The sequence below is a fragment of the Leucopleurus acutus genome (genome assembly GCF_964270905.1).
Source record: "Leucopleurus acutus genome assembly, chromosome: 7".
Classification (NCBI taxonomy): domain Eukaryota; kingdom Metazoa; phylum Chordata; class Mammalia; order Artiodactyla; family Delphinidae; genus Leucopleurus; species Leucopleurus acutus.
Window position 1 is genome coordinate 5,838,836 of NC_139150.1, and position 20,382 is coordinate 5,859,217.

The 20,382-nt window shown below is 57.9% G+C and overlaps 1 protein-coding gene across 2 annotated transcripts in view; it reads right to left on the minus strand.

The window, feature by feature from the left end:
- Positions 1-20,382, minus strand: part of ASS1 (argininosuccinate synthase 1) — a 51,139-nt gene that overhangs the window by 13,223 nt on the left and 17,534 nt on the right. For both annotated transcript variants that reach the window (XM_082843186.1, XM_082843187.1), the window contains exons 6-11: positions 18,500-18,574; positions 15,165-15,235; positions 14,561-14,591; positions 9,440-9,530; positions 6,513-6,597; positions 5,912-5,976 (exon numbers count right to left, since the gene is read on the minus strand). In XM_082843186.1, coding sequence (XP_082699312.1) covers positions 5,912-5,976; positions 6,513-6,597; positions 9,440-9,530; positions 14,561-14,591; positions 15,165-15,235; positions 18,500-18,574 — 418 coding nt within the window. The remainder of the gene's footprint in view (positions 1-5,911; positions 5,977-6,512; positions 6,598-9,439; positions 9,531-14,560; positions 14,592-15,164; positions 15,236-18,499; positions 18,575-20,382) is intronic.

Genomic DNA, 20,382 nt, shown 5'->3' on the forward strand with positions numbered 1-20,382 from the left:
ATATCCTGGTCTCGGGGGACATGCACATCAAAGAGACCAGGAGCTGATGTGATTACAATGTGCCTGTCCTGTTTCACTTGTGTGGCCGCAGGTCTTGGGCCACCTCTGCTGTCCTGAATCAGTTGTGGGAGTAAATGCGTCCCCAGTAGGAAAACACCCACATCCCCAAGTTCATGCACCAGGTCCAAGCCCTCGATTCTGGGGAGTTCCTCAGGCCCTCACTAGGCCTCGTCGTTACCCTTATAAACATGGTTCAGACAGGCTCCGTCATCCACTTTTGCAAAACGGCTCAGAGACACAACCCAGAAAGGGCTTAGAAAGGTTGATGGGGTTGGAGTCAGATGGGTGGCCGAGAAAATGACAGCATGAGAGGGGGGGTGCGGGGACACAAAAGAAACGATGAAAAGCAGACAAGAATTCAGCACAGGATTTGGGGCTGCTCCTTGTGGGGACAGCATGGTGCCACCAACAAGTGGCTCCCAATGGCCCCAGGTCACTGAGAAAGGCCTGATGCTTCAGCAGTGTGTTTCCAAAGACAGAGATGTGCAGACCTTTTGAAAATATCTGCCTCCCCCAAAATGGCAGAAATGACCGCAATGCGAAAGGAGCAAATTTTCAATTACCCCATGAACTTTATCACCAAGAGCCACCAGAAGCGAGACCAGAACAAAGAACAAAGCCCCATTTGTCTTCTCATCCTCGTATATACTAAGGACTCAATACAGATCGGACTAGAAATGGGCCTTCTGCTTCCCCCTCATTACTTTTGCCACATTTTGTAAAAACTCAGAAACTTTCAAAGCCTTCCTTACGCTGGCACACACACACAACGGCAGGCCAGTAGCAGGGGCCCTCCTCATGTCCAGCTCCTGGAGAACCTAGCTGCCTCCTGCTCTCCTGTCTTCATCTGGCCAGCTGTGGGCAGGGTGCAAGGTGCATTTGTAGGGCGGAGCTGTAGACCAGAAGTCCCTCGCAACTTATACTTTTACGGAGAGTGCCCAGCTCAGCTCTGCTATGTGACCTTGGCCCACCTCACTCCCCTCTGAGGCCCCAGCCACCTGTCCGGAAAAGGAGAAGGTTGCAAGTGTCTGCTGCTTTTCCTTCTAACTTCCACCGAGACCTGCCTGAAGGTGGGCCCCCAGACACCGTCCCCCAGTGTGTACTGGTGGTCTTGTCTCTGGAACACTGCAGCCAGCTCGCTAGCACCACTTCCCCGCGGTCCAGAGAGGGAACAGCACCGGTGGTTTGCAGGGCAAGAGGACATCCATACTTTCCACTGAGGAAGAGCTATGCTTGCCCTAGGGCCCCCGCTACTGCCCCACCTTAGAGGCTCCCCAGAAAAAGAGCAGAGAGTGCCTGGCAGGCAGAGTCACCCATTCTTGAGCCCTCAGAACCAGCCTCACAGCTGTCAACCCTCCAAGGCTGCCGCAGGCAGAGTCATAGGCAAGAAGAAATGCCGCAGCCGTGAAACACACCAGCACAGTTAATATTCCTGTTCCTTTTCTTAGAAGGTGTTAAAGTTAATTGTGACTGATCAAAAAGCCTGTTTTTTCAGGTTGCTGCTGTGGTGTGTGTGTGTGTGTGTGTGTGTGTGTGTGTGTGTGTGTGTGTGTGTGTGTGTGTCTTAAAGATCTTCCCTCTCCTCTCCACAGGGGTAGGGGGTACAGATGATTTCTGTGTATTTCTTCTGGAAAAGGAAATAACTTTAAAAAAACCAGTGACAGAATCCTGATGCTAAAAGACGATGGCTTTGGGGCTTTTGACAGCCGGCATACAAACCACTGCGCAAAAAGAAGGAGGAAATGACAGGTGAGTCTCGGTGTCGCTGTGGAAGAGACAGCAGACATCTTCGGAGTGACACGCACAGCGGATTCAAGTGTCTATTTTCATCTCTCCGTGTTTACAGGAAAAAGACAGAGGTGTCAGCGGTTCTCCGTGGAGCAGCTTCAATCACACCGTAATTACTGCCAAGGAGCAGGTGGGGAAGAAGGGCGAGGAGCTGGGGGGTGGCCGAGGTTGGGGGAGAGTGGACCAAGGAGGAAGAGGTGGGGACCAAAACAGCTGCCACTGCTTAAATCCTTCTCACCTGTTCCTGAGGCTGCCAGGTTAGCCCAGATTGAGCAATTTGGCAGAATTGAGTGGGACCTGCCAACTCAGCTGGGGGTCGGGGGCGGAGCTGGGGGCTAGGGCACCTGGACCAGAGCCTCTGATCCTTTGGGAAAGCAGTATCCAGAGGGAGGGATTTGGAAAGGCCAGGGGAAGGGAGCTTGGCTGGAGCCCAAGGGCTCCCCTCTTAGGTACCAGGGCCAAGGATAGAGGCAGTTGCCATGGTGAGGGGGAGGCAAGTCCCGGTGGGGCTCTAGCCATCCTCTATGCTCCTGGAACCCCACAGGCCCCATCCTGGGAACCAGGGTAGGCCTCTGAGCCCGGCCATTCCAGGCTTCTGGGAATGCAAACACCTTTGCTTCACAGGTCTCCCTCCACTCTGGAACATTCCGTCTGAGTGAAGCCTCTGGGAGGCCTGGACAGGTGGGCAGCAACCCTTGTTCCTTCTTAGCCAGAAAGTGGAGGAGTAAGGAGGAAGTGAGGGAGGATGGGAGAGTGGGAGAGAGATGGGAAGAAGGGTGGAGGGAAGGGGGGAGTGGAGGGGAGAGCAGAAAGCAGGCAGTGAGGAGGGGGCGGAGGGGGTCGGCAGAGGGAAGCAGTGGCGGCAGGCGGGGGTGAGCCCCACAGGGCAGGGCCGGGAGGAGAGGAACCAGCCGGAGAGAAGGCGAGGGAAGGACCCGTGCTGCCTCCTTCCCTGCTTCCCTCCTGCCTTCCTTGCCCCCCTTCTCCTCCCCACTGATTACATTTACTTCACTTAACTAGCCCCCCTCCAGAGTTAAAAAGATAATGTGATAATGACGATGTGAACAGCCACAATACAGCGAAAGCTATTCCATCTGCAGCTTCCCCAGCCCCCGGCCCGCTGACCCCATGGCCCCGAGTGCTGCCGACACGGCCACCCCAGACCCAGGGCACTAGCACTGCCCAACTTCCTACCCATCCACCGCCACCCACTCCCACCCCAAACCCCCCAAGCCCTTCACGAATTTCAATTGCGAGCTTTGTAAAATCAATACAAATGACATTTTCCCCTTGTATACCAAGGTACAGACAATAGCATTTTCCTGCTGCGCCCTCAATATAATTGACAATTAACAGCTTCTCCCATGACCGTGACCGTAGACCTGTGGGTGAATCCACTTCGTCCTCGCTTATTGCCCCGACCCCCTGCCTTTCTTTCTCACAGTGAATTATTGGGAGAAATAAAAAACAAGACCTCCCCCTAAAATTATGAAGCAACGTCCTTTTCTCACCCCCCAACCCAAGTCAGAAAATAGGCAAGTTAGAACTTCCAGAGGGAGATGGGGAGATCACCTAGTGTGCCCATCTTTGTTGGTGAGAGTCGTAGAGAGGGAAAGCAACTTGCCTAAGGTCACACAGCAAGTTCTTGGGACTTAGAACCCTGGTTGTCTTCCCCAAAGACTGTATCACGCTCAGGCTAAAGTCTAGGCTTTTAGGGACAGCCCCCCCACAGGTACACACACAGTACCTGGGTAGAGTGAGGGCTGTGCTCCAGGAATCTTTTCCTCAGGTGGGTGGTCAGAAGCCAAGGGAGTTGGAACCGAGTGCTAATCTCGTGACTCCCACCTTCAGTGGTGATGACGCCCCCAGTTCTGGGGAAAAGGTAGGAGGTCTACCATCCAGGCACAGCTCCTGCTATGGGTCAACAGGTCTCTGATCTGCACCACAACCCATTTCACAGATGAAGAAGTTGAGGCTCAGAGAGGCTATGTTGCTTTCCCAACGGTGATGGAGCCAAGATGGGGAGTCAAGGGTGGTAAACAGGGCCTGGCCCCTGACACCAGCCCTTCACTGTGCCTTCCCAAGGTCTCCAGGGGGTCAGTCAGCCTCAGACCCAACCCACCACCCAGCTGGCCACTTGGGGCTCCTCCTACCTTCTCTACCACTCCTGCTGGAAGGCTCCCACTCCACTCTGTTCCACGTTCTACCAGTTGAAGCCTATTCTCCTGCCACCTCTTTCAGGATGTCTTCCCAGATCAGCCCAGTTCACGCCTTTATGACTACCTCCTTCCGTTCAAGTTCACTTGCGTGCCATTTCACAGAGTGACCTCAGGCCAGCCCTTATCTTTCCATGGTCAGCAGCACTGATCTACATCCACAATCAATTAGTGATGCCTGCCTTGGGCGTGGGAGGGACGTGACAATAGGCGCAGAGTGGACATCTCTGAGCCACTCGGACGGTACCCAGAGGGCATAGGCTGCCTTTGCCCTTTCAGCATCCCTGTGGGGCTGCTGCCATCTATGAAGTTCCTCCCCTGGGCCACTTCCTGCTATTACACATGGGCTAGAACCCCGATCTAGCAGAGTTCAAGCTCTCAGCCCTCCACTCCATGCCTCTCTGTGTCTGGACATCAGTCCTGGTCCTGGTGCCTGTGACTTCGAGCCTTGGTTTCCCTGCCTGTAAAACGAGGGTGCTGGTCTCTGGCTCCCCAAGGTCCCTCCAGGGTCTGCCTTGCATCGTTTGCATTGTGCTGGCTCCCAAGGGCAGACTGAGACAAAGCGACATTTAATCAGATGTTACTATAGGTAAGATACAAAGGTAAGTGAGGATAAAAGGGAGCAGCCAGTTAGTAATATTGTTCGCCACAAGGCCTTCCCGAGAGAGTTTCAATTAGGTTGTTTCTCACAGAGTATGTGTGTGGAAGAGGAAAAAACACAGGAAAGAGGGAAAGCCACTTTCCTTCCTTCCTTCCCTTTTGAGATAAATTCAAACAGGTCAGAGCCAGAATGATCCAGCTCCCATCCCCATGCCTACCGCATTACACCTAGGGAAACTGAGGCCCAGAGATAACAAGTCCAAGGTCATCTAGCAAGACACAGCGAAGCTGGCATGAAAGCCCCAGCATCCTGCCTCCCGACCAGTGCCCTTTCTAACCGCTGAAATCCAGCCATCGGCTCTCTTTGGAGTTTAGAATCTTAGTGAAAACACCCTGAAAGACAAAGGGCCATGGCTATACCCTGGCCTGGCTTTATTTGGCTGTGTCATCCTTCTAAATTGACCCTAAGCAAAGCGAGTTAAACACCTGCCCACACAAGAGGCCTCAACCCCACCCCCGGTGCTTAGAGACTCGAGTGCCCAGCCCAGGGACTCTGACCGCTGAAAGCTTGCCGCTCCATCTTGAAGTCCGGAAGCACGCGGCGTTGCTTTACCACTGGGGAACAGGAGATCCCCTCATATGGATGGGGGAGGGTGTGGTCCAGACAACACGATGAGTGACCGATAGGGACCCATGGGGCTCTGCTTACTAAGAGGAGACAGAGCCCCTGCTTGGGGACCAGCCTATCCTCCCTCCAGGCCCAGCCAGAGGTGGATATGGGCCGGGCAGCTTAGCCAAGGTGGCAGCCACTCAGCACCAAGGCAGAGCCCTGTCCCCACGCCCTGCCAGACCCTGGAACAGGCCCTCAGGCCCCGGCTGGCTCACAGCGCCCACCCCTGGCGGGATTCCCACCCCACCAGGCCAGCTGGCCTCGTCAACGCAGCCTTAATGACCACAAAATCAGCCCTGCACGGTCTGCTTCTAAGCCTGGCCGACCCGCCGCAGGGCCACAGGAGAGCACGACCTCCAGGCCTGGCCCCCGTCTCCTCTCTCCTCTGAGCCTCTCCCTGCTCCTGGGACAGCTCTTCTCGTGATGCCTTCAGACATCAGTCCCAGGAGGGAAACAGTCTGGCGGGGTGACAGGACTTGCCCAAAGTCAGCCTGGGAGGAGCAACACCCACATGTGACGGGGGTGCCAGGGGCCGCCGGGAGCCGAGGCCTGCGCCTGAGGCTGGCGAGTGACTTACCCCGCGACTTCATGCCGATGAAGCGGTTCTCCACGATGTCGATGCGGCCCACACCATGCTTGCCCCTGTGGGGAGAACCGGCCACTCGGGGTCACAGGCAGGGCGTCAGGCACCAGCTCGGGATCCAAGACTCAGAGGACATGTGAGCCAGACCCCCTGGTCCAACCACCCATTGGACAGATGGGGAAACTGAGGCCCAAGGAGGGAAGGGCTATCCTAGGACACACAGCGAGTTCAACGTGCAACTTCCTTTATCTCTGTCCTGGGCCTCACGTGGCACCCAGCCCTATCCACTGCTCATCTTTCCTTCTACCCTGGTCTCAGATCCAGTAGAGAGCTCGGAAGTTCTGGACCGTCCCTAGGGGGCAGTAGACCCCCGGGGTTGTTACCTTCCAAGGCTGAGGGCCACCAGGATTCTCCCACGGAACCAGAGGACCCCATGGCTATGGGGCCGTGCCGAGGCTGACTGCGGGACACTGGCCTGTCCTCCCTGGCCCCTCGGCCTCAGGCTGGGACCATCAGCCCCCCCACAGTGGTCCGGGCTGGTGCTTGCCCAACATGGTGGCTTCCCAGGAGGCCGGGCAGGGCTGCGGGCACTCACGCGACTTCATTCAGGTACAGGAAGAGCTCCAAGGCCGTGCTGTGGGTGGTGCCGTCCCTGACGTTGGTCACCTTCACAGGGACCCCTAGGGCAGGAGGAGAGGGCAGTGGGCCCGTGGCTGGAGCTCAGCGGACGAGCCTGTGCCTGCTACCCCGCCCCTTCCCTCCACCCGAAACGCCTTAAATGGATGTGACAGATATGGACTCCAAATGACTCCTTGAAAAGCCCTGTGCAGGTTGAGGCCTGCTGGGGAGAGAGAAGGGGAGAGAAAGCCCCCCAGAATGAAAGGGAAAATGCAATAAAAACCTCTCCCCCACCCTTCCCATTCTCTTTGCTCCTTTTGCATTTAGGGGCTGTGAAATTGGAACCAGGCCCTGAACTAATTGAATTTCACGCTCCACCATTGTCTTAGGAGGCAGTAACCGGGAGTACCTTCTGTCCCACCAGTTACGGGCCGGGGTGGGGGGGGGGGGAGCGCCTGGCTGAGGTGCGGCTGAGCTCACACACACACACACACACGCACACACACACGCGCGCACGCACACACACACACACACACACACACACACACACACGGCCCCCGGCCACGTCTGTCAGGCGGACCCCCAAGCCCCAACCCTGTACCCCAGACCCACACACAGCCATCTGATTGACGGGGGTGAAATGATGCCCGCGCCAGCAGGCAAGATGCTGGAGGCGTCTGCATTCTGAGAAGTTGGGTCTGGGGTGGCAGGAGGGCAGCAGGGAGGCAGCCGCTCGGGGAGGGAAGGGCCGAGTCGGGGGGGGGGTGGCTGGAGGGGGGCAGTGTGTGGGTTCGGGGTTGACTCTGAATAGCAAGGGGCGCTTTCTCGAGCGGTGTGAAATGAGCAATAAATGTATTAGAGGACTAACAAGAGAGCTGTAACAGTGACAAAGAAAAGCTGTTCAAAGTTGGCGGCTAATCCCCCACCCATCTGCCCAGCTCATTACCATGTGGCCGGCCATCGGGTGCCAATCAGGCCTCAATAGCGGCTTTTGAGTCTTTATTAGCCGGGCGCCGCCTGGAGGGGCTGCGCTCAGGGGCTGTCAGCCTCACCATTCTTAACCCCCATTTCCAGGGGTTTTATAACTTGGTTGTAAATTGCTATTAAATGTAAGTCTGCCCAATAATGAACCTTAAGCCCCTCTCGCCACCCCCCGCCTCTCCCCTCTCCCTTTCTCTCCCTCCGGGTCCTATTATGGCCCTCGCGGGGCCTTGGATGGGGCCTGCCCCAGAGAGGAGCGGACATTGTTGGTGCTGCTGCCGGAGAAAGCCTCTTAGCCTTTAAAATAGTTAATAATTAGATTAAAACTTCAAATAAATTAACTAGAGAGTGAATGGGGAGTAGCCGAGGAGGGTTCCTCCCGTCTACTTTTTTCTTTTTTTTCCAGACAGTCCCCAGATCATTAAAATGGATCACGTTTCTTCTCGGGCTCAGCGCCTGTGTTCAGGACCCTAGGCTGCCTCCTGCCCACCCTCACCGCCCTCCCAGTTTTCCGGGGGACCTGGGGTGGGGCGTGCAGCCTGGGTTCATCTCACCGTCTTCTCAGAGATGATGCCCGAAGAGGCCCCACGCCAGCACAGCCCTGGGGCAGAGAGTGGGCCTAAGCTGGACTTAGTGCTCCAGCTCCCTTTAGGGACCTTAGACTAAGGGCCTTTTGGTCCCCAGAGGGCATGAAATTCAAGGGTTTGAACTGACAGCGGCAGGGCGGGGAGCGATGAAAACGCCCAATGACTTGGTCAGGCTCTTGGGAAAGGCCGGGAGGAGGCAGTTTACTAAAGTGCCAACAGGCTTTTTTCCCAGCGCCTCACTCCATACCCCGTGCTCGGCACCTGCGAGCATCCTTTCTGTGGCCCATTTTACAGGCGAGTGAGCCTGACGCCCAGAAAGGTGAAGCTGGTTGTCAAGGTCACACTGGCAGGTGAGAGCAGGAGACCTATCCGGGCCCCTGCTTGGCCCTCCCCATCCTCCGTGTCGAGGTGCCTTGGGAAAGGCCTCTCTGCAGAGCCCCCTCCCTCTGCTCCCTCCCTGCAGCTGCCTGGTGCACAGAAGGGCCAGCCTCCCTGCCTGGGCTTGGGATGCCCTCACGCCCCCTCTTGGTTCCTCCATCTCTGCCTCTCCGATTTCTGCAGCCTCCTGGAAAAGTCCTCTCCTTGGACACTCTGAGCCCTCAGAGTGGACTGGTCCTGCTCCTTCCATTACCCAGCATGCCTTTCTTTCCCTCCATCTTTCAGGGCAAGGGGGTTGTCCCTGGTGCCAGGCTCAAGGCTGGGCACTCAGTTCAGGCCAGCAAACACTTCTTGATGGTAGCAGACAAGATGAGGAGATCAGGACACAAGCAAGAGTGGCAGCAGCTTTGAACCCAGGATGGGGGGTAGGGAGACGCATCAAGCAGCTAACTCAGGACTAGCCATGGGGTCGGGGGGCCCCCGAGGCTGGCTCTGTAAGACTCATAACTGGCTGAGCACCTCTGTGGTGCAGGGCCCTGCGCTGGATACACCTCGTCCAGATCTTATTCTATACCATGAAAACACGAGGCAGTGGATACTCTTTTATCCCCAGTTTACAGATGAGGAAACTGAGGCCAGGAAAGTGGAGTGGCTTGCCCAAAGGGCCAAAGTGGTCGGCAAGTGGTTGCTCAGGGGCTAGAATGCTCCCTCCAGACCTGGTGCCCACGAACTGATGGACACCAGCAGAGGGTGCTTCTTCCCAAGCCTGGAGGCTTCCACAGATCACGCCATCTGGGGAGGCGGCAGTGGGGAACATTTGAAGCCCCAGCCCGGACCCTGGCTTCCAGGAACACAGGAGGGATGCAGAGGACTCGTGCCCAGGCTCCCGGGCAAAGAGGGGAAAAGAGCCAGGGCCCCAAGGGGTCACGCCTTGGAGTCCCGACAGGCGGACACCTACCTTTCTTGAACTCGATCTCAAGGATGTCTGGGCTGTTGGGGGCTTTGGCCGGGTCCTGGGTCTTTGTGTAGAGGCCTGGAGGCGCTTGGTTCTGACAAAAGACAGAAAGAGGTTGGAGGGCGCTGTACCAGAGCCAAACCGTGCCATGCCGGCCCCTGGACACCCTGCCGGCAGCCCCCTGCGCCCCTCTCCAGAGCCAGGGCGCTGCTGGCGCTCGCCATCGGCTGGCCAGTCCGGCGGGCCTCCCAGCCCCCCACCCGGAGCCAGCCCCGCTTGCCAGGGCCCTGGGAAACAAAGGGCTCATGAAATCAGACAATTCCCCTCAACTTGATCTCATCTTTTTCTTTGACGCCCCCGCAGCTGGAGGTAGAATATAGCGGGAGGAGCCAGTCAGGCAGGAAAAGCGTGACTTTGCGGGAGCGGGGCGCTAGGCGGGCTTCCGGGCGCGCACGCTCTCCCGGCACCGGGAATTGGGGTTTATTCTGCAGTGACGGCAAAGCTAATGACTGCGCGTGACCCCAGCAGGTGCTCTGGCGAGCAGAGCCGTCCCCGGGGTCCCCGAGGTTAATACTCACAGGGAGCAAAGAGACGAGCAACGCAAAAACCCATTTGAAAACACATCAACCTTTATGTGTATTTTTTTCTCGGGCGTGTTGGAAAACGGGCCTCTCCCTCGTCTTGATGAAGCAGCGGAGGGGCCACGGGCTGCCTGGAACCCTCCAAGTCCCTCCTGCCTCCCGCTCCCGAGGCCCTGACCGGCCCCCCACCCCCTACCCCCGCCCCCAGGCTGTGGCTTGGACACTTGCCACGGTGGGGGCCGGGGGCCCTTTGGGCCTGACTGCTCAAGTCCGTCCCAGGGGGCATGCCAGGGCCCAGCACTGTTATCCACCTGCGGACATCCTGGGAAGTGCAGTCCCTTAAATCTTGCCTTTCAAAACCCTGCAAACATTCCCATGCCACTTTGCAACTGCAGCTTCCTTTGTGTTCTCTGCAGCCCCGTTTGGTAAGAAGGTCAAGTACTGTTACCCCACCTATGGAGGAAGAACTACAGGCGGAGGGGGACTGTAGGTGCAACCCTGTATGCTGTGTGGAGGTGGGGGCCACATGGCCCAGGGCAGGAAGCCCACGAGGCCCTCAACAACGATGTGTTGGGTTTCAGAGTGGTGGCAAATACCCCCAAAGCCAGGAGTCGAGACCTCAGGCTATGGGGTCTTGGGCAAGTTGCTTCACCCGTTCGAGCCTCGGTTTTCTCATCTGTAAAATGGGGGGAAATGATACCTGCCTTTGACTGCCTTACAATTTAAATGTATAGACAATTTTTATATTTTTTTACTGGACATGAAAATCACCCAAGAAGATGCCAGAGGGGGCCTGGTGGCGACAGGACTGCTGGGACCGCCCCCTGGTGATGCCACCCTCCGAGAAGAGCTGCTCCAGGAGAGGTGGGGCCGCCAGGAGTTCCTCTGATCCCTCATCTGCGGTCACTTTGCCTGCTGGTTCTATGTCAGGGTGTGACCAACCATCCCGGTTCCCGTACCCTGAGAAACCCCCCAGTCCTGGGCGAACAGGGACAGGTGATCCTTCTAGCTTTACTTCTGAGCTCAGATGGGTCTGGTGGTGAAGCCCTCACACCTCCAAAGGGCTGTGTGGCTTGAGGCCAGCTGCATCCCTTCATCTGTTTCCATTTGTGGGGCAGGAACAAGAACCCAGAACGGACCTCCAAGACAGACCCAAGGAGGAGGAGGGTCCTTAAGGACCTCCAGCCTGATGCCTCCATGGACCAGTTGGAAAACTAAAGCCAAAGAAGCCGCTCGTCCAAATCACACCACCCCACCCCGTCGGCATGGGACTCAGCCCCGAGGACCCCAGAATCCCTATCCTGTGCTCTTTCCATCACCCCATGCTGTTTCCCAGCCGCTCCGCCAAGAAACAGCACCAGGGATGTGGCCAGAGACAGCTCGGGCATCAGGCTGGTTTCAGAGCAATGCCCGGCTCCCCAGGCCCTACTGGGTCCTGCCGACCTCCACATTCGTTGGGAACAGACGGGCCCGAGGGCCATCCTTGGCCATAAGGCAAAGTGAAACAGGGCTTGGGACCTCCGGGTGACCAACAGGACTCCAGAGCTCCTTTCCCACCTGCCCGGGGCTCCTCACTGGCTGTCCAGCCCAGCCTGAACTCAAAGCAGGTACCAGCGTTGAGAGCCCGGGCGCCTCCACCTGAGGCCGCCTCCCCCCCCACCTCCACCTGTTCTGCGCCTGCCGGTCCATCAGTTCCCAAACACTTGACGGAGCAGCAAACAGGATGAGAATGTCTGCACTGGAAGGAGAGAGGAGGTGGGAAGCCCTCGAGGGACCAGCAACCCAGCTCTCTGCAGTGGGAAGTAGGAGCTTCTGACACCCTGACGGCACCGATTAAATAAAATAACTAAATAGAAATAAAGAGACATTTGCTTTGCATTCCAAGGTGGCTCGCGCCTGCCTCCTTTTTACTCTCCCTCCTAAAAGCCCAGTTCAAATGACAAATAGTTTGTTGCTGAGTATCAATAACATCTATTTATCCATCCCAGCGGGAGGGCTCACTTCCAATGTCATCTTGGGGGGGGGGTGTTGGGGGAGGGAAGAGAGTGAAGAAAAAAAAGAGAGAGAGAGAGAGTGGGAGGGGGGATGGGGAGAGGGCGAAAGAAAGCATGAAACAGGGCCGAGAAGGAGAAATTGAAAGCAAATGGCCCATGAACTAAACCATGATGTACAGGCATGATCGATGCTGCAAATGGTTTATTCATCCATCAGATATGGCGGGCCGGCAACTGAATGCACTCTTTCACTGTGGGCTGTATGAAGTTAAAGCAAGTAAATTTCTATCTTTCTTCGCATTAGCTGCCTCATTGCCCTTCAATCAGCCCTCATGGAGGCAGAAAATGGCTCCGCCATCTGCCTTCGAACCCTCCCCTCAGCAGGTCTCGGGCTTTTTCTGGAGAGGGGGAGGGGACACCGGCTCCCTGAAGCTCTGTCTCCCCAGCACCTTCCAAGGGGCCCGGGGCTGCCCGGGGTACAGCGTTCCTCCACCGTGGAGAGTAGTGCCCCCGGGCCCCTAGCGGCTTCCCCCTCATTCCTGGGATCTACTGGTGGCAATGGGAGGACAACAGGCTCCCCTGGCCCGCACCCTGCAGCGGAGCCGCCTGGGAAAGCAGGGCCACAGGGGCCAGACCCTGGGTCCCTCTGCCTGGCCCTACACTTCTCAGCGGGAATGTTGTCTCCCCCTCGACTCACACGCAGCCCAGCCTTTCCTGCCTGATGAGAGGGGTCCTTAGGGAACCTTGGCTCCTTCCTCCCCAAATAATCTTAGCTGGCTTGAGGAGGGAGGGCAGGACCCCTGGCTCCATGATTGAGGCCTTGCCCTGTGCTAGGAACAGGCCAAGTGCTTTCGATGCCCCAGGAGAGAGGTGTTGTGATTGACCACTGTTTGCATAAAGAGTCAGAGGTTCAGAGAGGTTGGGTAACTTGCCCAAGGTTGCACAGCAATAGAAGCAGAGTCAGGATTCAGACCCAGGTTTCAGATCTCTGGGAGCCAAGCACTAACTTTCCCACCTTGACTGGGTGGTAGAATGCTGAAAAATGCACTCTTTATCACTTACTTACCCATCCACTACCCTCATTTCTAATGAGGCTAGGGGACCTGCACTGCCCGGCACTGCCTGAGAGGCGATTTCCCCTCTGGCCTTGGCTCTGCTCCCCCAGTCCTGAGGTGAGAGCGCCACAGGCCGCTACAGAAGCGGTAGGATGGTTGCCCAGCGGGCCTGGAGCCTGGGGGACACCCACCTGCAAGCTGGCTGCCTGCCGCGCTCAGCCCCCTCCGCCCCCCCCCCATGGCACTGGCTGACTGCCTAATTAGGGGTGGCTGGCCCGAGTGCCCTGGGGTCGGCAGAGCACGAACTGGAAAAGCCCGGGGCCGGCAGGCAGCCCCCAGGGGACGAAGGCGCAGGCTCTCCTGAGCGACGCGGCTGTGCTGAGCTGGGTGCGGAAAGGAGGTGCGGGTCGCTGGGGAACCACAGAGGCCGGAGGGCCACTCCTGCGATGGGGCGACACGGCCACCAGGCCTGCTCCCTTGCTGAGCAGCTGGTGCCCCGGGGCGAGTCACTTCCCTGGGCCTCAAGTTTCCTCACCCACAAAACCAGGAGGCTCAGAGGCAGCAGCGGAGGAAAGTGAGCGGGGAAAACGCGAATGCCAGGCCGGGCTCCAGAAACGGTCACCGGTACGCGTTACATTATTGCCAACTCCGACCAAGAGGCCTGGTGCCTGTGGGGAGCCACCGGGGCCAGGCAGGGCTCCAGCTCACCCCACCTCCCCCAAAGCACCCAGCCTCCTCCACTCCAGCTGGTCCTCCTGGACCCCCCAGGCCCGGCCTCCCAGCACACTTCTCCCCTAACATCAGACGAGCACCCCACCCCCAAAGCAGCCGCCCGCGGGGGGTGGTGGGGGTGGTGGTGGGGGTGCAGGGGGGCTGAGCCGGGCAACGGAGACACAGTCCTTCAGGGACAAAGAGACTTTTCTCTTCCCAGGGTAGATCTCCTCCATCTCCCACGGCGGGCGGGGGGAGATACAAAGGAAACCCCCCAGGGAGAGAAATCCTGAACTTCAAACACGGCCGAGGCCCAGCTGGGAGGCTGGGGACAGGGGCATCAGGGCGGCCTGACGCAGGCGGGCACAGGCCCAGACGAAGGGGTCCTGAGGCTCTGATCTGTGCCACCTCCCCCGGTGGCAGCAGCGGCCTGAGAGGGCCCAGGCTGGGCCCTCCCACAAGTGTCTCATCTGCCTAATTGCTTCTTTATTGTCTCACAATCACGCTCTGGCTCTATGCTGCCCTGAAATATTTCCTTCTCCTATTCATCCCAACAGCAATTAGGAAAAGAGCACCAGAGAAGGGGGTGGATCTTAAAACGCAGTGTGGAGTGGCCAGGCGGCGGGGCGCCCGGTGAGGAGGGTCGGGGAACACAGGCCGGACTCGGCCCCAGCCCCACGCCCGGCCCCCCGTGAAATTTCAAATTAGGCTACAAACACACCAGACAGTGTCGGCACAGGGCAGCCACCGCTAGACAGCCGGCTTGGGGAAATGGGGAATTACCTTGGGGTTCTCCAGGATTCCAGCCTCGTAGCTGTAGGGGAGAAGAAAGATGGGGGTCAGTGGAGGGGGGCAGAGGGACACAGCCTTGACACCCCTACCCCCAACGTAAGTCCGGTCTGTCCTTTTATCTCTCCCAAAGCAACTGCTACCAAGCCCGCCTGGAACTTTCTGGGCCACCACAGTTGGCCGTGGGAGCTGCAGGCTACAAGCGAGGGCCTGGGACACTTCCCTCAGTCTTCAGGGCACCAGATCCAGGGGGCCTTCTCAGAGGGTTGTTCCCAGATGCTGTTCCCTCTGCTTTCGATGCCCTTCCCGGAGCCCCGGCCGGTCCCTCCTCATCCTTAAGGTTCTAACCTCAAATGCCACTTGCTCAGAGAAGCCCTCCCTGACACCCCAGCCAAGGCCAGGTGCCCTTTATCTACGGCTGGCACTCAGCAGAGCTGCAGCGAGAGCTGGGAATGAGGTGGCCTCTCCTCCTCGAGGCCCCCGGGCTCCGTAAGGGCAGGGACCACGTGTTGTGTGGGCCACCACTACATCCCGGCCCGACGCAGACAGGCGCCCACTGACGCTAAGCAGAGCAGTGGACAGGTGGGCGACGTCTTACCTGATGTGCATCAGATTCTCGTCCATGCTCCACGGGTTCTTGGGGGTGACTGGGACGGGAATTCCATGTCGCTGCAGGTAAGAGGCAACACCGCGTTGGCGTGAGGCAGCTTGAAGTAGACACAAGGGTCAGGCCCAGCTGCCTTGGTTTTCTTTCAAGGTCAGAGACATCCCCAACCTCTGGCTCCCATGCAGGCAAGGCCCTGGACGCACCCCTGGTTTCCTTCCCCTCCCCCAGGCTGCTCAGGGAGGGAGTGAGGGCCCATTTCCAGACATGCCCAGGCAGAAACTATAAGACCCTGTGTCTGAGATGCTGTGGAGTGGATGCTGGCCTTGGAGGTTTCTTCCAGAAGATTCTGAGTCTATACTTCAAGTGCCCCCCAAAGCACGTAAGAGTGTGCCAGGCAGTGTGCCGAGGGTCTCCCAGCACCACCGGCTGAGCCCCACCGTGGCCCTATGAGCCGGGAGCTGGAATGGACCCAACTTCCAATATGGATCTCATCTGCACCCACAGAGGTGCTTAACATTCACCCAAGGAAGCGAGAGGCGCCCACGAGAGCTGCTTGTTCAGGACACTTGTTTACGGGGCATGGCCGGGCGCTTCCCGGGGCCACTTCTCCCTACTGCCCAGCAGTCACCACACACACACCTCTGCAGCCCTGAAAAGGAAGAGCCCCCCTCCTCCCTGTTGGTTCTGATTATGTTTTGCTTCCCAGGTGATCCGTGCCTTGGTCCAAGGAGAAAAGTTATCCCTCCGGAGACCCTGGGCCTGAAAGGCTGTTGGTGACACTTGGAAGGTCTTTTGGATTAAAGATGCGGCTGGCTTCCTGAGCTGCCCCGTGCTGCCCTGGCTGACACCTGGTTGGACCCAGCACATGCATTACATCCTGCTTTCCTCTCCTGGGCTTACCGGGCACAAAAGCGGAGTGGCCCAGCCGGGCCCCCTTTAAGTCAGCGAGATCGTCCGCTCCACCTCCCAGGCCCCCTTTCAGCACCTCGCCCCCTGGGTGGGTCCCCCAACCTGGCCAGCTCAGGGTCCCACAGCCTCCACCAGCATCGCCCCGTCTCCCTTAATGGGGCTCTGCCCAGGCTCAGCTCACGCCCACAACTAAGATTCTAGAGGCTTCCTCCAGGGAGCCGCTGTTTCTGTCATCAGAACCTTAAAATTTCAAAATGAATTAGGTTATCCCCTCTTGATTTTTGTCCGGCTTTACCCAGAGGCTCCTTTTAAAAGAAACAGCCCACACCCACCCTAAAATGTGCGTACTCTTCAATGCAAACCACGTGGGCACGTGGAGCACCTCACTTAGAGGCCGATCAACGTCAGACAAAGCTGCCCAGAGTCAAATCCACACACTTGCCCTGTGCCATCTCCAGGTAGAGTGGCCAGGTGTGGGGACCAGGACCCTGTGCCAGATGGGCTGAAATCCCCTCAGAGAGGACTCCCCGGGCTGGGGGCTGAGAAAACCAGCAGGCGGGTTCCCTGGAGCCTTTCTTCTGGGGGTTGGTTTGGAAACACTCTTGCCTTTCCTCTTTCCCACTGGGGCTCCATCCGAGCGAACGGGAGGTAAGGGGCGGAGGAGGGAGGAACGGGATGGGCAGCCCTTCCTCAGCAGTGAGATATATACAAATGCCAGACATAGTCCCTCAACCAAAGAGATTTGCTTCCCCTCCCCTCTCCATCCTGAGCTCCCCGCCAACACACACACACCGAAAATTCTGGATGCAATTGAGGACAGAAAACAAAACCATCTTCAGCATGTACACAGGAGACTGCCCTGCTTTCCAGCCCCCGACCTTGCACACTGGCTCTAAAAGAATTATGGTGACAGTGATAAGGATGGGGTGATTCTAAGTGTTTTTCCCTTGGACGATGGATTTGCGGGGAGGTGGAAAGCGATGCTAATGCTTGTTTCCGATGAGTCTCCTAACAGCACCTTGTGGCCTTGACGACTTAGGAATCCTGAAAGCAGGGCTTTTCAAAGCCCCATTGATTTCCGTCTCAGCTGAAGCAGCTGCCTGGCTCTGAATTTTGGACAGAGTCTGCTTGCTGCTCTGTCATTCTGGTCACTCCCCGGGTGCAGGGACACTGCCTCCGTCCTGGAATGTGGTCAGATTGCCGAGAGCTCAATTCTGATCCCAGCCTCCGAGGGAGGGTCGGTGGCCGGAGACACGGACTCATCTCTCCGGGGCAAACTTTCCTGTTTAAAAGCTTATTTGAGACAGTAGCTGGGCCAAGGGGCTTCTCCCCAAAATCTGGGAAGGAGGGACAACAATACCGCCGAAATTCATCTTTTCTGGAAAAACCAGGGGCCGCTTTTGTTTGGGAGCTACGGAAATGAAGGGCAGCGTATGGGTCAGGCCTCTTGAACCACAACTGCAGGCGTAAGAATGTAGACGGGCGGGGGTCTCCATTCATTGCTCTTAGAGATAAAACGTGCTTCGTGTTCTGTATCAGGGAGACCAAGGAGGGGAAAAAAGCCTGTAACCTTGTTCTCTTAATAGCTCTGCTATTTGAAAATTTGTTTGGCAACATATGGGCTTGCACTTGTAAACTCCCCTTTTAATAATAAAACAACAGATGGTAGAGGAGATCTTTCCTCCGAGCTCTCCAGGTCTTAATGGGATGCTGGCGGTAGGGGCAGGGCTGCGTCCCCGCCGCGTCCCCTACCACGCGGCCCCTTGGCCGCGGCAGGAGCTCACAGCCAGCCCTGGTGACTGCTGCTTAAAACCCCGAGCAATTTTCTGGTGTGTGCACAGGGTTGCTTTCCCCTGTCTGACTGATTGAGGCTGTTTGTCAGGGGCTGCCATTGAGTCGCTAAAAAGAAAGGTACCCTGGGGAGTGGCTACGGATCCTGATGCAAAACTTCTAACATGGTTTACTGCAACTTGTACTTCAAAAGGGCTGGTGCGACAGAAGTCTTTGTCTGCCTCTGCCCCTCGGAGCGCCTACCTGTCCCTGGGAAAGCACTGGGGACAATTAGGTAACGGAGGGGCACACAACAGCCGGGCCCACACCCCCCATCCGCCCATCCCCTGAGCGACACACACCGCAGAGGTGGCAGTTGGAACAGGAAGCAGAGGGGGCCCATCGCCCTCCTGCTCGGCGGACTGGGGGCTCCCTCGGGAGATGCCCCTGGCAGTGACCACACCTCAGCGGAGCCGGCCCAGGGAACAGGTGTAACGGGGCAGAGGGTAGCAGCCAGGGCAGAGGTTCAGTCTCCAGGCGTGGGTATCAGTCCCAGCCCCGTGCCTCTGGCCCAGACAACCCCCTTGGAGGGCTGTGCCTGGAGGGCACTGGGCCAGGGCCGGGGTGATGGTGGGGTCTGGCCATACCTTCGCGTACTCCATCAGATCGTTGCGGCCCTGGAACCGGTTGTAGAACTCGGGCATCCTCCAAGGAGCGATGACCTGGACATGGGGCAAGGAGTCAGGCCCGGGCAGCCTCTCCTGGCTTTCAGCTGCAGAGCTGGCCGCTCTGGTAAGGGGCCTGAGGCTCCACTGGGCACCTGGGTGGGGGCTCTGTGTAGCCCACGGGGTGTGGGCAGGGGAATGACACGGCCTGCCGTCCTAGAGGGTGGTTTTGGAGAGGCCCGAGCTCTGTGGCAGAATGGCTGTGTGTCCCCAGGCGGGTGTCTGCCCCGCTGGGCTTCAGTCTCTCCAACTGAGACTTTGAACTAGATAGGCCTCAAGTTTCCTAACGGCACCACTGTCCAGAGGGCCAGGGCCCCGCACCCCTGGTGACTAAGGAGGGGTTCACGTTGCTGCAGCTACACCGCCTGGCCCTGCTGCGGGCCAGTGAGGCCCATGCGACCTGCAACGTCCCCTGGCCCACCCCTCTTACTCCCCTCCCTTCCCCCTCCCCCGGGCCTGCTCTAGCTGGGGAAAGGAGGGGAGCTGGACCGAATGCATCCCACCAGCCTGGGGGGTCGGGGACAAGTCCCCAGCAAAATCTCCCACTGAGCCGTGGAGCCAGCCAGGCCCCTGCCTCTGCCGACAGCAGCCTAATGGGGGTGGGGGTGTCATCTAGACGGACAGGCCGGTGTGACTTCCGGGCTGGGAAGCTGATGAGAGTGGCGTGCGTGGGGTCCCCCAGGCCTGGAATGAGCAGTGCCTGGGCGCGGAGCTCCCTCTGGCCTCATCCTAGCTCCCGGAGACCAGCCCGGGGCCCTGTCCCCAGCCCCATCCCACCAATGGCCTTGGCCTCTGCAGACAAAGACCCAGAAACCGGACACCCTGGCCCCCCAAGCTGCTGGGGGAACAGAGAATGGGGGTCGGGGAAGGGCCTCGCGCCCACCCGCCTACAGCATCAACAAGCAGCTACCTTCCGGGGGGCTTCTCTGCCGCCTGGTGTTTGGGGTCAAAACAGATCATTAGAGTTCATTACCACTCACCTCCAGGCCACTCTCACCCCCCAAGCAGCTGCTGGCTGGTTAAAGGGACAGAGAAAGATGTTCCACTTAAAAGAAAAAAAATGAAACCCCTTAGGCTTGGGGTTGTGGGCTTGGGAGGGGCCCGTTTTCTGTAGCTTTCGCCCAAAGTGGGCTCAAAGGAGCTGGACCCACGCCTGCCTGTGCAGTCCAAGATGGTACCCGGGCGCCACGTGTGACCACCACGGCCCGAATCGTGGCCGGTCCCAGCTAAGTGCAGAGCACACAGTGGGTCTCAAAGGGTTAGTACCAAAAGAATGTAAAACGTCTCAGTAATTTTTTCACATCGATAACATGCTGAATGGTACCACTTTGGATACATAGTGTTCAATAAACCATAGTAAAATGATGTCACCTGTTGCTTTTTATCTTGATTTTTTTCTTTTTTTTTACGTGGCCACTAGAAAAACCGCGGTCACCCTTGGGCCTTGTGTTTGTGGCATTTAGTGTGTTTCCATGGCTCGGCCTCGCGCCCTGGATGCCCAGGGGCCTGATCCTACTGACTCCCATCCCCGGAGAGAATCCAAGACCCCGGGGGTCACGGCTCAGGCAGCCGGGATGGGGAGGGCCTTAGCTGGGTGGCCCCCACTGGGGCTGAGAGGGCTGTGATCAGCCCAGATATTGGCCAATCGTGTCTCAGAATGGTTCCAATCTGCACCCGGGAAGCCAGACCCGGCTTGGCGAGGACCCTGGCGGACGGGCAGCCTCATCTTTCCCTCCAGTGCCTGACCCGCCCAGGCACCTGGGCAGTGTCTCGGGAAGGACAGATGGTCAGGGACAGAGTGTTGT